Source organism: Macaca thibetana, chromosome 3 (assembly GCF_024542745.1).
Source record: "Macaca thibetana thibetana isolate TM-01 chromosome 3, ASM2454274v1, whole genome shotgun sequence".
NCBI lineage: Eukaryota > Metazoa > Chordata > Mammalia > Primates > Cercopithecidae > Macaca > Macaca thibetana.
The window spans coordinates 120,162,892-120,180,219 of record NC_065580.1 but is presented as its reverse complement, the minus strand read 5'-3'; the positions used below and the strand labels follow the sequence as shown (position 1 = coordinate 120,180,219).

At 34.9% G+C, this 17,328-nt stretch overlaps 1 protein-coding gene across 5 annotated transcripts in view; it reads left to right on the top strand.

The window, feature by feature from the left end:
• Positions 1-17,328, top strand: part of ZPBP (zona pellucida binding protein) — a 149,140-nt gene that overhangs the window by 99,787 nt on the left and 32,025 nt on the right. For all 5 annotated transcript variants that reach the window (XM_050785561.1, XM_050785557.1, XM_050785560.1 and 2 more), the window contains one exon: positions 4,142-4,319. In XM_050785561.1, the coding sequence (XP_050641518.1) occupies positions 4,142-4,319 (178 nt within the window). The remainder of the gene's footprint in view (positions 1-4,141; positions 4,320-17,328) is intronic.

Genomic DNA, 17,328 nt, shown 5'->3' with positions numbered 1-17,328 from the left:
GGCTAGGAAAGGCTTAAAGCAAGGCTAGGAAAGCATGCAGTTTCCAGGGCCTATTAAACAGGTATAGCTGGAAGATAAAAACAGATTTTGAGAGGGATCTATCCACCTCTAATTCCTGGGGCTTCTTTAAGAAAACAGAGATCTCTCCCAAAATGGAATTTGTGGCACCTTTTCTGTTTTTCCCAAGGAGTCCCAGGCCATGAGAAATCATCTTAGGGTGTCTCATGCATGCATTAAGATTGGCAAGGCAAAATGGAGAAAAATAGTTTAGTCAGCTGAGAAAAAAATCTTTTTCCAGGAAAATAAAGTTCAGGAAGAGAAAAACATAAAGGCCTTTTAAATATACTCGTAACTTGGATATCCATTTTGAATTAAGCTGAGTGCTCTTTAAAAAAAAATCCTTTTAAATCCCTTATTACTTGACTTTATCCATGCCAAACAGCCAATATTTGTAGCTTTGAAACTTTATCAAAGGTAATCTCCCAGGTGCTCAGAGAGGAAAATTCAAGGCGGTTGGTGGAGGGTAAGAGAATCAACAAATGTCAAAGGTCACACAGATAGCAAACCAGAAAGGACTCACTCCTCTAAGCCAAGATTTGAACCCAGGCTGCCATTGTAAAATGTTGGAGGCTAAAACAAAGCACTGCCACCTGCTTACAGTAAGATCATGCTTCCAAGGACATAAAACAAGATGAAGGCCTGCAGCAAAGTTTGCCACTGACCAGTTTACCAGACTGGCTTTAATAGAGGGCCTGTGGAGTCCTGGGCCCATTATCGCATCCTTAGGTACCCCTCTTTTTGACAGAACCATAAAGACATGTAAAGCACTCCAGATTGGCTGTAACTTAAGACCAGCCTCACAAATCCTTTTTCATAAATAAAACTTTATGGAGAATATAAACAGTGATAGTTAGGGTCCTGGCCTAGTAAAATGTCTTCTGAAAGGAAAAAAGCCTTTCGTGTAAAAGTTAACTCGACTTGGTGGAGTAAAAAAAAAATAAGAAAATAAAAACAGCTTAACGTTCAGGGCTGTGTTAACTGGGGGAAGAACCTCTTATTCTTGTGCAAATGGTTTCCTCCAACAAAGAGGGAAACTTAATTGCTGTTTCTTCCCTGGGGCTGGAACAGAGCTGGACCTCTTGGCCAGGGGAGGGGAAGACCCTGTGGACACACACGTGGCAGGGAATGCTGGCCAGCCTGCCATGCAGGACCCTTTGGGCATGGGCCCCAGCCCCAGCTGGGAGGGAAGGGGGAACAGGTGATGCTGCTTGCCTTTTAGTCCCATGGGTGCCTGCGGCCATTGGGGTGGGGTGGTGCCATTACAGTCCTGAAAAAAAGAAGGAAAATGCCATAGAAAAGGCTAGGTTAGACCAAGGTTGACATTCCTGACCCCCAAGAGCAATGGTGGGTAGGGGATGCAGTTTCTTCTACTCTCAGAAGTCCAAGGACAAAAAGGCTCAGATACAAGAGGGGAAAAGATGCTTTGGTCTGCATTTTACTCACCTTTCCTCATGTCCCCACATGGGCCACCAAAATGATGCAAGATATTTTGCTCCTTAGTTCAGCTAAAATCCAGGTCCTTATCACACAACCAGGAAAAATTAGGCATATGGACACATTGAAAGTTTGAGGAGAGCGGAATTTATTAAAGAAAGCTCTCAGTGAAAAAATAGGGGTTCTGCCAGCAGGCTTCCAACTCACAGATTGAATACCAGATCACCACACATATGAGCTGAAGAGGACCCTTCTCACTGCTTAAGGTGTGAATCCCCACTGGCTGCACCCCCTTTTCCCAGTGTGCAGGCAGGCCCCCAGTCTGTTGCCAGCATGCACAGACAAGACCCTGGGCAGGTTCCCACATCTGCACAAAAGCATCTGATGTAAACACTTGTGGGGCAGGTCGGGGATTCTCCAGGGATCCTCCCTTATCTGCCTCCTGCATCTATCACTAGGTTTTCTCAGGTCTAACTTCATTTAGGTTTTTTTTTTTTTTTTTTTTTTTCATGGGGTATTAGAAGCCTAATTAGGCTCTGTATGACCTAATCTGAGTGATTAGGAGTGTGTCTCCTGACAGTTTTAATTATAGTCTCAAATTTAAATGCAATTACTTTCATAACACATTTATACATATTTTGAATATCCTTTATCTGAAATGGTTGGAACCAGAAGTATTTTAGATTTCAGATATTTTCAGATTTTGAAATACAGTAAGTCTTCACTTAATTTCATCAATAGACTTCTGGAAACTGCAACTTTAAGCAAAATGACATATAACAAAACAACTTTACCACAGGCTCAATGATATAAATGAGAGTTAAATTCCTCTGGCATATTTCTGGTTGCAAAAATGTAACCACATTTCAAAATAAAGACCCAAAACACTTCTAATATTAAACATTGAAATAAATGTGAGAAACACATATATTTAAGAAAGAGTAATGAAAACAAAGTATGATAATTATTTACTTGTTCCAGTTCAGTGTCACTGGTGGCTGGAGCCTATTCAAGTAGCTCAGGGCTCAAGGTGGGAACCAACGCTGGACAGGATACTATTCCATCACAGGGGGCACTCACACACATCCACGCTTACTCCTAGGGGGACAATTTAGCCATGCCAATTAATGTAACATGCATCTTTGAGATGTGGGAGGAAACCAGAGTACCTGGAGAAAACTCATGCAGACCTGGGGAGAACATGCAGACTCCATGTGCACAGTGGCCTAGCTGGGAAGCATTTTTTTCTCTTCAACATTATAACAAAATGACATTGAAGGAAAGGATATTATTTGAGGACTTGCTGTATTTGCATATATATAATGAGATATCATGGGGATGGGACCCAAGTCTAAATAGAAAATTTATTTATGTTTCATATATACCTTATACTAGTGGTCCCCAATCCCCCGGCCTTGGACTAGTACCAGTCCATGGCCTGATAGGAAACAGGCCACACAGCCAAAGGAGAGTGGCAGCAAGCGAACATTACTGCCGGAGCTCCACTTCCTGTCAGATCAGTGACAGCATTAGATTCTCATTGGATCACAAACCCTATTGTGAACTCCACATGCAAGAGATCTAGGTTGCACGTTCCTTATGAGAATCTTAATGGCTGATGATGTAAAGTGGAACAGTTTCATCCCAAAAACATCCTGCCAGCCTGGTCTGTGAAAAAACTGTCTTCCGTAAAACCATTCCCTAGTACCAAAAAGGTTATGAACCACTGCCTTATACAGATAACCTGAAAATAATTTTATGCAGTATTTTAAGTTACTTTATGTATGAAACAGTTATTTTATCACCCTTTGTGGGTGTTTTTGCATGGGAGAATCTGGGCATTATAGAAATTGTAATGGAAGGAGTGTAACTTACAAGATATTGGAAGAACTCAGTAGACATGAGGTGCACCATTAGTGGTTATAGATCAGCCTGTGTGGTCCATTTATCCCTGCTCCTGACTAGATTGGAGGTGCAAATTAGTGTGGCAGAGTGGAGTAGAACTAACTAGCTTGTAGCAGTTTGAATTTATGCATACCTCATACATGAATGCATAGATTTTAGCAGTCAGAGAAGTCTAAGGCTCTTGTTAATTTTAGGAGGCAAGCCAGTATAATTATTACAAACATACAGATAATTACAGATCAGAATGGTGCTTTTTTTGACTTAATTTTTGAAACAGAGCTAGAAGTTGTAATGTGTTATATTTTTTCTTGTTTTTAAATTAAATTTTTCTTTGTGAAAAGAGTTGATGTTGTGCCTCAGGATAAGCTTCTTACAGATGCTTATAATATATTATTTTAAAGTACATTACATTTCTTATCATTCAATCAATTTCAAAGAGCTTTCTTGATTTTGCTCATATACTTATCCATATATTATTCAAAATACAAAGGGACCAAAAAGTTTGGTTATATCTTCAAATGATTTCTTTGCATTGTAATTGGAAGTACATTTAGAAATACTTGATGTGTATAGATGACATCTTTTCAGTTTTGTGTGTTTTATTTATATTCTACGAGTGCTAGAAAAAATAACGACTTTGAGACTTTGTTTTCTTCAAATTGTAAATCCACATGCATCCTTATTTGTTCTAAAATTACATTTTTTATGGCTAACAATTCATCAAATTGTATTTATATTTTAGGCTAAAAATCTCATAGAGAGATTCTTTAATCAACAAGTAGAAATTCTTGGCAGACGTGCAGAACAATTACCTGAAATATACTATATTGAAGGTACTCTCCAAATGGTTTGGATTAATCGCTGCTTTCCAGGGTATGGAATGAATGTCCAGCAACATCCAAAATGTCCTGAGTGCTGTGGTATGTAATGAATTATGATTTCATGTTTTATATTGTTGAAAATTTACTTATTTTCATTAAGCCTAAGTGAATGCGTATCACTTATTTTTACCATCATTTAGGTATTTTTTCATAGTTTATTTAAAGTAGTGTATTTGAAAAGACTATGTGAATCTAAAGATGTGAAAGAAAAAACAGTCTGGCTTAATTTTGGCCTTGGTATTAATATTACAGCAAGGGAGTTTAGGATCACTAGGCAGTTATCTGGGAGGAAACACAAATAATAGTTATGAGTCACTTAGAGTTCCTGACTTAAAAAAAAGCCAATTAACTATCTTTTAGAATCTATTATTGATGAGTTTAGGTTTGTATAGTCTACAGTAGACATCTTTGTGACTCTTTCCTTCCTTTTGAAATAAGTATATGAATTGTTTTATTACCAATTGTTTTTTCTAACTTTTGGTCCTAGCACTACAGTATCTGAGCTGCTCTCTGATGTTTATTCTTTCTTTTTCATCTTTACTATAGAAGAGAGTTCTGTAGAGGCTGTTGATTTAGATTGAGCACATGAATTCAAAGTCTTTGCATTTCTATTATTGAGAGGTTAATGGGCCAATTAATTTTCAGTCTTAAAAGACTTTTAAAAATTTATACTAATGTCACTAAATTTATACCTGTCTTAGTCTCTTTCATATTGCTGTAAGAGAATACTTAAGCCTTGATAGTATATAAAGGAAAAAAGTTTATTTGTCTCATGATTCTGATGGCTGAAAAGTTTGAGATTGAGCATTCAGTGATGGCCTTGGTCTGCTTCTACCTGTGGCAGAAGATGAACGTGAAGGGGAGCCTGAGTGTGCAGAAATCACATGGTGAGAGAGGAAGCCAGAGACGGGGGCAGGTGCCAGCCTCTTTTGTATAGCCAGCTCTCACAGGAACTAATAGAATTAGAACTCGGTCACCCCTGAGGGAGGGTATTAATCTATTCATGAGAGATCTGCTCCCATGACCCAAACCTCTCCCACTACACCTTACATCCCAACACTGCCACATTTGGAATTAAATTTAAACATGAGATTTTATGGGAATAAGCAAACCATATCCAAATCATAGCAATATCATTCTCATTAAGTCATTTCTAATTGTTCTTTTCTCCTTTCTTTCTGCAATTTAAGTTAGATTAAAAGCCTTTTCATAAAATAGACCACTAAATATTCCTTTTACTTTGTTTTCTTTGATTTGGCTAGAGTTATCTTTATAACTTTTTGTGTTTCGTTATTGTTTAAATATGTGAACTTTCAAAAAAATACAGTACCAAGGTATATTATGAAATAGAATACAAATTAAATAACTTCCAACTGTTAACTCTGTAACTATTTTTAAAATTGTGGTTATATATATTATTTTATATATATAAAAATCACTGATTTTAAATATATAATTTATATATAAATCATATGATTATTTATATCATATAATATATAATATATTTATGTATAATGTAATATATACAAATTATAAATATTTATATATGCCATATATAGATCATATATAAACATAAAATATATAATTATACATTGTATATAATTAATAATATATGACATGTATAATTACTGATGATATATATAGATAGTCTGAAACAGACTATGACAGGTATAAATTTAGTGATATTAGTGTAAATTTTTTAAACTTTTAAGACTGAAAATTAATTTATATATTATATATGTAAATATAATATAATGTAATATATTACATATAATACATATTATATATTACTCCTGAACACAAATATATAATATTATATTATATATATTATATATATATATATATATGAAACTCCAGAACACAGATAAGGGTAAAGAAAAACATAGAAATACCCAAAAATAAACTGGAACATAGTAGTTAGACTGTCTATTACATGCATTTATATCATTATTCAAAAAAGACTTAAGATAAACTAAAATTGTTAAAATATTTGCATCTCCTTAATTATAAGTATTTTGAAAGTGTCAAACATAGCTCTTTAAAGTGAAGTAGTAGTTTTAAATGTCAGAATTACACATAATTTTATCATTAAAATTTTGTTTGTATTTAAAAACTTTGGGTAACAACACAATTGTAATGTTTTCTAATTTCATCATGTAATGATTACACTCAACTTATGTGCTATGCTATTTGATCAAGTTAATTAATTGTTTTTATTCGTGTCATAAGAAGTATATGAGAAAATTTAACATGAATCTCAAAAATATTTTCTGTCTCTAAAATACTGTTTTGTTCTTCTGAATATTTGATCTCTGCCCACGGAGTTTATATACTTAAGAGATGCATCCATGAAACAATTAGGGAACAAAAGGCTGTTAAACTTAAAGGAAAAAATACAAGAAGATTATATAAAGAAAACTGAGTTAGCAATAGGATAGATCAGAAAGGTTCAACGTAATTGTGATACGGCTTTCTTGGTGGGTCTTTGAGTCTTGAGGAAGTTACTTTGCAGTATACCAGGATAGCAGGTACCATCCAAGCAACAACATGAATGAGCATCAAGTTTATGGGGGGAAATTTTGCTTAAATAAAATAAAATTTATTTTTTGGATTTTATGGGCTCATCATCATTGCTCAATAGACTTATTAATTAGTGAGTTGCCAAATTTCATTTTGTGCCATCTTATGGTTAATAAACATTTTAATTTATAATTGTCTTTGTGTTATTCCTGTTAAGCAAGATTCAGTTCCCTTAATGCAATATTCAGGACCCCATAGGATAATAATAATTTTTGTTCATTTTACAGAAGGTCATCACTCTAACATTTTAGAAAAGCATATAACTACTCAAAAAGATACTTAAATGTTTCTCTGAATAGAAAATGACTTAACAAATTACCCTGTGTTTTAAATTAGGATAACACTAGTTAAAAGACAAAATTAACACAGTAAATGAACTTAAAATCTATTCAAGTATGAAACTACTAGATAAAATGATGATGAGCTCATAAAATATATGAGATATTTCATAAAACAACTTCGTCCAGAATAAAATGATATAACATGTTTATATTCAACAAACAAGATTGAGACAAAGCATGTTTATGACATAAGGGAAGTTTGTTTACTTTCTCCATAGTAGGTGAAAGAAGCACCAGATTTGTTCTTTTCCTTTGGATATCATTCTTTACTCATTTAATTTTACTTTCTAGATGGCAGACAAAGCTTGTTTCCTTATAAATTAGTGAAGACTTGACATTTCTACCTACATTATTTTTGTTTTTCCTAACTTATTTAGTAATTTTAAATTAAGTTGTACTGCAAAGCTTCTCTGTGACTTGACATTTAGTGTTGCTTATTATGTACATCTATTGTTAGTCAGTTTTGGTACTTTAAGGAGAGATTTATTAAATTTGTGAGTTATCAGTATCTTATAATGTTATAAATTATATAATATACTACAACCAAAGACCAGCCAAATATTACATTGTTTTTAAGAGAATATTGTTAAAACACAGATTCTGAAATGCTTTACTTTTCAATTTCTATTATTTCTGTTTTTGTGTAGCTTGTATATTCAACTTTCCCCTATTTTATTTCTACTAATTTTTTTTCAAAAAACAAAAAAAAAAACCCAACAAATTTGTAGGTCCAGTAACATTCTTTGACATAATACCCCAGTTCTCCTTCCTATTTTTTTTCTGTTTAAACTATGGCAGTGGTTTTAAAACTCTTACGTGTGTATCAGAATTTCCTAAAGATTTTCTCAAAATATATCCAACGTTTATGAATCAGACATCTACATTTATAAGCTTCCTAGGTGATTCTTATATACACTGAGTTTGAGATATCTGAGTATTAATGTTGATAAGGCAACACATAGATAGAATGTCAGAATATTAGTTTTGATAAGGCAATACCTTGTCAGGATGTCCACGCTTCTACTGAGGTAGCAGACTGTTTGCCATTGATTATTATGGATTAAATATGTAGCTCAATAATAAATTGGACAACTTTTTTTTCCTATTGCTTTCTCTTTTTTAAAAAAACGAATAGCTGGCCAGGCGCGGTGGCTCAAGCCTGTAATCCCAGCACTTTGGGAGGCCGAGACGGGCGGATCACGAGGTCAGGAGATCAAGACCATCCTGGCTAACACGGTGAAACCCCGTCTCTACTAAAAAAATACAAAAAACTAGCCGGGCGAGGTGGCGGGCACCTGTAGTCCCAGCTACTCGGGAGGCTGAGGCAGGAGAATGGCGTGAACCCGGGAGGCGGAGCTTGCAGTGAGCTGAGATCCGGCCACTGCACTCCAGCCTGGGCGACAGAGCGAGACTCTGTCTCAAACAAAACAAAACAAAACAAAACAAAACAAAACAAAACAAAAAAACGAATAGCTATTGCTTATTCAAGACTTTTGATAATCACATGGAAATTCCAGTAGGGAGTTCTTTCATTGTGACACAGATACTGTGTCAGTGGTCAGAAATGATTAGGTTACAGGTTAGCGTATTTAATCATCTTGAGATGGTTTTATTAATAAACTGTACATTTGTACTTTTAGTTAATTATGCAGGAAAAACAAATTGTTTAGTAGGTGAAATTTTTTTTTATTAAAGCATTTCAGAGTCAATAAATTTATCCTACTCAGACTTGCATCCCTGATTTTACATCAGAGGATCAGAGACAAAAAAATGTTTCCTTTGCAGCTTTTTCACTACATGTATGTAAATAGTTTCTATTATCAGTATGAAATAAAATTCATCTGCCTTTTAGACCCACAAAGACATTGTTCTTATTTTGAATCATTATATTTCTGAAGAAACTAAATAATTGAAAAATCATGGCCAATGGATAGGTCATTCTATGGATTAGCAGTTTGGAATGCCCAGATTTTCCTTAAATAGATACATTTTATTTTTATTTATTTACTTTTTGAGATGGAGTCTTGCTCTGTCACCCAGGCCGGAGTGCAGTGGCGCAATCTCAGCTCACTGCAAGCTCTGCCTCCCTGGTTCATGCCATTCTCTTGCCTCAGCTGCCCAAGTAGCTGGGACTACAGGTGTCCACCACCATGCCCAGCTAATTTTTTGTGTTTTTAGTAGAGATGGGGTTTCACCGTGTTAGCCAGGATGGTCTCAATCTGCTGACCTTGTGATCTGCTAGCCTCGGCCTCCCAAAGTGCTGGAATTACAGGTGTGAGCCACTGCACCTGGCTGATACATTTATTTTCAGTAAGAGCAGTCCATGTAATTTGAAAAACTTATTTGAGTGAAACTGTCTTAGATATGTTGAAAAATTAACAATATCATGAAGACTTACTGGGTCAAAAGCTAAAAAACAAAAAGTAGTGCGTCTCCTGGCCATGCTGGAGTAGCTTGTAGCAGACCCAAGCTCTTTCTGGAAAAACTAGAAAAAGATTGTAATAGTAGATTAAGATGCGTGATTTAATAAAATTTAAAAATTACTCATTCTATTAAAGACATTGGTAAAATGTCAGGGCATGAGGATTCAAGAGGCAGCATATCTCCCTTCCTTTCTATCATGGATAGAAGGGGTGTGTGGAAATGCATGACAGATACCAAAAGGCAATAAGATGACATGTTCATGTGCTGAAATCAAACAATTGTCAACTTATAATGCTATACCTGATGGAAATATCATCATACATGATGGAAAATCAAAACACCTTTAGGCATAATATGTGAGAGAATTGTTGTAGGCAAATCTACACTCAAAGAAGGACTAAAGGGAATTTTTCAGTTAGTTTAAAATGATCCCAGGTAGAAACATGTTCATGCAAGATGGCATAAGGGGCAATGGAAAGGAAAAACATAGAGATAAATGTAAATAAATATTGACTAAACAAAAATATATAATGCTTTATGTGCTTAAAATATGTAGCACTAAATATATGATCATGGTAACACCAAAAGCAAGAGGGAGTAAATAAAATTAAAATGTTTTCAGTTTCAACTATTGTCTAGAACTGGTATAAGTAATGATTTGTATTAGATGTAATAGTAGATTAAGATGTGTGATGTATTCTTTAGGACAACCACTAAAAGATAGTAAAATAATATGTATGTAACAATTAGTAGAGAGGAAAAAAAAAGTTACCTCAAAACTCCATTTTATTTATCCAAAAGAAGCCAAGTTGGAAAGGGGACAAAAAAGTACAATTGGAACCAAAAATATTTCACTGAAACGATCAATTTAAATTCAGTGTGTATGGCCCAGAGTCCCATCTCTACTGCCTCTTCTCCTGAGATACTGGAGACCCGAGGTGACTCTTATGAAGCATTTGTGACCTATGACCTGAAGGAATTAGATTGGTATGCAGGATACCAGGACATCCTGGAAGCCGAAAAATGATAGCAGAATAGAGGCTTTGCCAGCACACCTCAGCCACTTGGAAACAGCAAAATAGTGTATATAGAGAAAATTCACACTGAGAATGTTTATACAAGGAAGAACACGGGAGTTCAATATAAAAGTGAAAGAAAACTTTGTATTCTGGGAAAAGAAGATGGGCAGTAGCCCACATGAAGAGGTCCAGTGGAAAATTGTGTGAAAGCCCAGTACGTGAGAGGGAGAGTGAGTGTCTCTGTGATACACATTCCCACTGGGTAGCCAGGCAATCCAGGCCACAGCAGAGCTCCTTGACCCTCTCAAACCCTGAATCTGACTTGGGGAGCAGTCAGGAAACTATGAGAAGGAACAGCACCGGGAAGTGTACCAAACATGCTCCTGGACCTGGGCACCAAAAGAGGAAGCCATTTCTTTCCTAGATCCTAGAGAATTGCTTGGGAACATGCCAGTTAGCAACAGTGACACTCACTGGTTTTGAGAATCTCAGACTGGGGATTGGCACTCTGGTCTTGAGCAGGGTAGGAGCCCCCATAGCCGGAACTGACAGATGAGTGCAACATCCCTGACCCCCGCCACCTTCATGGAACTGTAGCAGGAAGCTATTTGCCTGAGTTTCACAGACTGAAAGCAAACTGCTTGTGACTTATTGTCCCCACTTGCTGCCAAGGTCAGGGCATGGGAGGGAATGCCACTGGGTCCAGAGGATAAAAGCAAAGTGGGTCCCACAACTGCTCACTAGGCTGTGGAGGTAGTCACTCCATTTCCCTGTGCTAGGTCTTTGGCATGGCAGCAGTTCTTCCAGTCCTCACTGGGGCATTTCTCTAGGAACCTGAGAACTGCTACCTGACCCCCATCAGATCTGGTGCTTGCATGTCCTGCACCGGGGGACTTGAGTGCAGGTTTGCCCAGCTCAGTCCTGCCCAGCTTGGCCTCCCGCCTGGGCTGGGCAAATCTGCACTCAAGTCCCCCAGTGTAGGGGATGGAAGCACCAGATCTGATGCTATTTTATTCCTTTGTCTTAAAGTCTTGTTAGAAAGTAGTTTGAGACTACAGAAACATGCATATTCATCACACATTTGGCAAATGTGTGGACAAAGTTTAACATCAAATGATGAACTAATTTTAGCATCCAGTGATAATTCCTGCATGTGACAATTGTTTCTGTGTTGTTTGCCTAATGGCAGTTTCTTTATTCATTATTCTATATTTATTGATTATAATTCTGCTCTAAGGGAAAGTTACATTCTTTCCCAATTTATTATTTTTTTGCCATTATGGATTTATGAATATTGTATTCTTTTAGTTATTTTTCATTGCCATCATTATTATGTTGTTCAAATTATCCAAAATTTCACCATTATAGTTTATCTAAAGTAAAATGTGTACTCATTCAATATACCCTCCTCATTTTTTTAGCAATTTCTCACTTTGTGGCTTCATAACATGTTCCAGGCCTGCCTTCTAATTATCCTGCCCAAACCTTCTGATTAGCCATGTCTCCCAGAAGCTCTGCTTTTTTTTTTATTGGTAAATTATACATGGCATAAAATATAGAATTTTAACCATTTTTAAGTGTAAAATTCAGTAGTGGTAAGTACATTCACCATATTGGGCAATCATCACTATCCATTTAGGATCTTTTTCATATGGCTATCAAAAATTGTATTAATTAAACAATAACTCCATTAGCCCTTCCCTTCATCTCCCAGTAATCTCCGTTCTGTTTTTGATCTCTATGAATTTGTATACTATTGGTACCTTATATAAGTGTAATCATACAGTATCTGTCTTTCTGTGTCTGGCTTATTTTAGTTAAAGTATTTTTAAGGTTCATTTATATTGTAGCCAGTATGAGAACTAAATTCCTTACGGTAGAATAATATTCTACTACATTTATCTGTTCATTTATTAATGGGTCTTTGGGTTGTTTCTATCTGTTGGCAATAGTGAATAATGCTTTTATTAGCATTAGTATACAGTTATATGAATCCCAACTTTCAGATATTTGCATATATACCTAAGAGTGGAATTACTGAATCATATGGTCATTCTGTGAGAGGTCCAACTTTTTCACAACAGCTGCACCATTTTATATTACCACCAGCAATATACAAGCCTTCCAGTTTCTCCATTTCCACACCAACACTTACTTGTTTGTTTTCTACACTAGCCATCTTAGTGAATGTGAAGTGTTCCTCATTGTGAGCTTGATTTGCATTTCTCTAATGACTAATTGATACTGAGCATCTTTTCATGTGTTTATTGGCCATTTGTATATCTTCTTTGGAGAAATGTCTGTTTAAGTCTTTTGTCTAATTTTAAATTAGGTTGCCTTTTTGTTACTGAGTTTTAGGAGTTCTTTATATATTCTAGATATTAATACCTTATCAAATGTGTGATTTTTCAAATATTTCTCCCCATTCTGTGAGTTGTATTTTTACTTGCTTGATAATGTCCTAAGTGCACAAAGCTATAAATTTTTGTTAAGTCCATTTTTTTCTTTTGTTGCCTGTGGTTTTGTCACCATATCCAAGCAGTAATTGCCAAATTCAGTGTAATCAGACTTTCCCCCAGAAAAGCCTGATGACAATGAATTTTTCCAATTGGAGTTAAGTCTAGATTTTTTCTTCTGTTGTCTATGGTTTTGTTACTGTATCCAAGGAGTAATTGCCAAATTCAGTGTCATCAGACTTTCCCCCAGTGTCATTAGGCTTTCTAACAGTTTTAAATTTTTAGTTTAGGTGTGTTACTTACTTTAAATTACTTGTTTGCTGTGTAAGGTAAGGGTCCAACTTCATTCATTTGCATGTGGATGTCCGGTTTTCACAGCACCATTTGTTGAAAAGACAGTCTTTTACCCATGGAATAGTCTCAGCTTCCTTGTCAAAATCAGTTGACAATTTGTGCAAGTGTTTTTTTTCTGGGCCCTCTATTCTGTTCCATTGGTCTGTATGTCTGTCTTTATGCCAGTATCACACTGTTTTTATTACTGTAGCTTTGTAATACATTTCAAAATCAGGAAATGTGGATTCTTCAACTTTGTTCTTTTCTAAGATTGTTCTATTTGTGGTACCTTGAGATTCCATATGAATTTTAGGATGAGGTTTCCTATTTTTGCAAAAACATGCTTGGCATTTTGATAGGTACAATACTGAATCTGTAGATTGCCTTGGGTAGTATTGCCATCTTAAAAATATTAAGTCTGCCAATCCATGACCACACAGATATTTATGAGTTAATTTGTTTCAACAGTATGTTTTAGATTTCAGTGTACAAGCCTTTTGCCTCCTTGCATACATTTATTCCTAAGCATTGTATTCTTTTGAATGTAACTGTAAATGGAGTTGTTTTCTTAAATTCCCATTGGATTATTCATTGCTAATGTACAGAAATGCAGCTGTTGTTGCATGTTGATTTTGTATGTTGCACCTTTACTGAATATGTTTATTAGATATAAACAAGATTTTGATTTTTTTAGAATCTTGAAGATTTACACAAAGATGATAATGTCATCTGTGAACAGATAATTTTGCTTCCTTTCCAGGTGGATGCCTTTTGTTTATTTTTCTTGCCCAATTTCTCTGGCTAGAACTTTCAACAGTATGTTAAATGTAAATGAGGATAGTAGACACCCTTGCCCTGTTCTTAATCTTAGGGGAAATGCCTTCATCATTTCATAATTGAGTGTGATGTTAGCTGTGAATTTTTCATATAAAGTATTACCATGATGAGAGAGTATTATTCTATTCATACTTTGTTGAATATTTTTATCAGAAAAAGAGGTTGACATTGGACAAGTGGTTTTTCTGCATCAATTGACATTAGCCTGTAGTTTTTTTGCTTTTCATTCTGCTAACGTAGTATATTGCATTGATTGTTTTTCATGTGTTAAATCTTTCACGCATTCTGGAAATAACATCTTCTTGGTCATTGTATATAGTCCTTTACTACGTTATTGAATTTTGTTTTCTAATATTTTATTGAATTTTTGAGCAGTAATCATAAGGGATATTGGTCTGAGTTTTCTTGTAATGTCTTTTCCTGACTTGGGTGTCGTGATCATAGTGGCTTCATAGAATGAGTTAGGAAGTTCCTTCCTCTGCAAACATTTAGATTGTGTATAAGGATTTGTGTCACTTCTTTAAATGTTTGTTTGAAATTACTGGTGAAACCATCTTGCTGAGCTCTTCTTTATAACAAAGTTTTTGATTACTGATTCAATTGCCTTACTAGTTATAAATCTGTTCACATTTTCTATTTCTTTTGAGTCATTTTTTATAGATTATATATTTCTATAAAGTTGTTAGTATTATCTAAGTTATCCAATTTGTTGGCATACAGTCGTTCATAGTATTTTGTTATTTTTCTTTCTGTTTGTATAAAATCAGTAGTAATGTCCTGACTTTTAAATTGTGATTTTTAGTAATTTGAGTCCTCTCTCTCTTTTTCAGTCAATTTAGCTAAAGTTTGTTCCCTTTTTTGATCTTCTCAAAGAACCAACCTTTGTGGTTTTTTTATTTTATTTTTTTCTATTTCCTAATTTATTTCCCTCATTATGGTGATTCTATGTTTAGTTTTATCTCCTTTTCCTGATTCCTTAAAGTGTAAATTAGTTTACTGATTAGCAGTCTTTTCTCATGTTTGATGTATGTGTTTCCAGCTATAAATATCCCTCTTACCACTGCTTTTGCTGGATGGCATAAGTTTTTCTATGTTGTGTTTGCATTTTCATTTGTCTCAAGGTATTAACCTGTTTCTTTTGTGGGTTTTTAAATTTTTTTATTGATACAGGGTCTTGCCTTGTCACTCAGGCTGGACTACAGTGACACAGTCATGGCTCACTGCATCCTCAACCCCCTGGGCTCAAGTGATCCTCCCACTTCAGTCCCCTGAGTAGCTGGGACTAGAAGCATGCACCACCATGCCTGGCTTATTTATTTATTTATTATTCTGTAGAGACTGGATCTCACTATATTGCCCAGGCCAATCTCAAACTCCTAGGCTCAAGTCATCTACCCACCTAGGCTTCCCAAAATGCTGGAATTACAGGTGTGAGCCACTGCACCTGGCTGCTTTGGTGTTTTCTATTTTGACCCTTTGAGTGTTTGATTGTATTGTTTAATGTCCACATATTGTGATTTTCAGTGTTCTTTAAACGATTGATTTCTAGCTTTATTCTACTTTGATTAGAAAATATACTTTGTATGATTTCAGTATTTTTAATTTATTTGAACATTTTGTGATTAAGCACATGATCTATCCTGAAGATTGTTTCATGTGCCCTTGACAAAAAAAAAGAAAAATAAATGTATATTCAGCTGTTGTGTGGAGGGTTCTGTATAATACTCTTAGGTCTAATTGGTTTATAGTGTTTTTTAAGTCCTCTATTTTCTTATTGATCTTTTTTCTCAGTGTTCATTCATTATTGAAATTGGGGTACTGAAATCTCCAACTGTTACTGTAGAACTCTCTATCTCCCTGTAATTCTGTCAGTGTTTCCTTCATATATTTTGATTCTCTATTTGAGTATTTTAAGAGCTGCTGAGACTGAGTTTGTTTTTCTGTACATCTATTGAGAGATTGTTTGATTTTTCTTTCTTAATTTATTAACATAGGCCACACATGTGGCTCACACTTGTAATCCCAGAATTTTGGGAGGCTGAGGTGGATGGATCACCCTGAGGTCTGGAGTTCGAGACCAGTCTGGCCAACATGGCGAAACTCTGTCTCTAATAAAAATACAAAAATTAGCTGGGTGTGGTGATGCATGCCTGTAATCCCAACTACTAGGGAAGCTGAGACACAAGAATCACTTGAACTCGGGTGGCGGAAATTTCAGTAAGCTGAGATTGCGCCAGTCACTGCACTCCAGCCTGGGTGACAGAGAGAAACTCTCTCTCTCTCTCTCTCTCTCTCTATATATATATATATATATATATATAAATATATATAAATATATATATATAAATATATATAAATTTATTAACATAAACTTTTTAAACTCTTAAATCAAATTTGCATCTCTGAAATAAACCCAACTAGATTCTTATATATTTTCATTTTTATACAGTGCCATTTGCTAACATTTTTGTAGAAAGTCCTTTTTCTGCATTTATGAGAGACTGGCTGTAACCTTCTTTTCTCATACTTTTCTAATCAGGTTTTGACACAACTTTATGTCAACCACCTTAAATTGATGCGTGATTTATCTTTCTTTTCTCTATTCTGCATGAATTGGAATAATTTCATCCTTATGTGGTTTTTTGTTTTTTTGTTTTTTTGACCATGCTATTGAAGTTGTCTGAGCTAGGTTTTCTTTTTGGAAGATTAATTTGAAGAAATAATCTTCTCTTTATATTGGTTATGATATCATTAAGATTGTATATTTTGTGTCAGTTTTGTTATATTTTCTCTTGTTATTTCCATCTTAAATTTAAATTTAATGGATAGTTATATTCAGGTATATAATTTAAAACTTATTATGTTATAACTTACTACTTAAGATACATAGATCTTGTGGGCAACTACAAGAACATTTAGATATATATTGGCTATAAAAATATTATATAGTATTATATATCATATATATTGTATTATATATGTATGTATAAAAATATGTATAAATAATATATATATCACTAATCACAAGTTTACATCAATAGAAGGAAAATTTTCAATA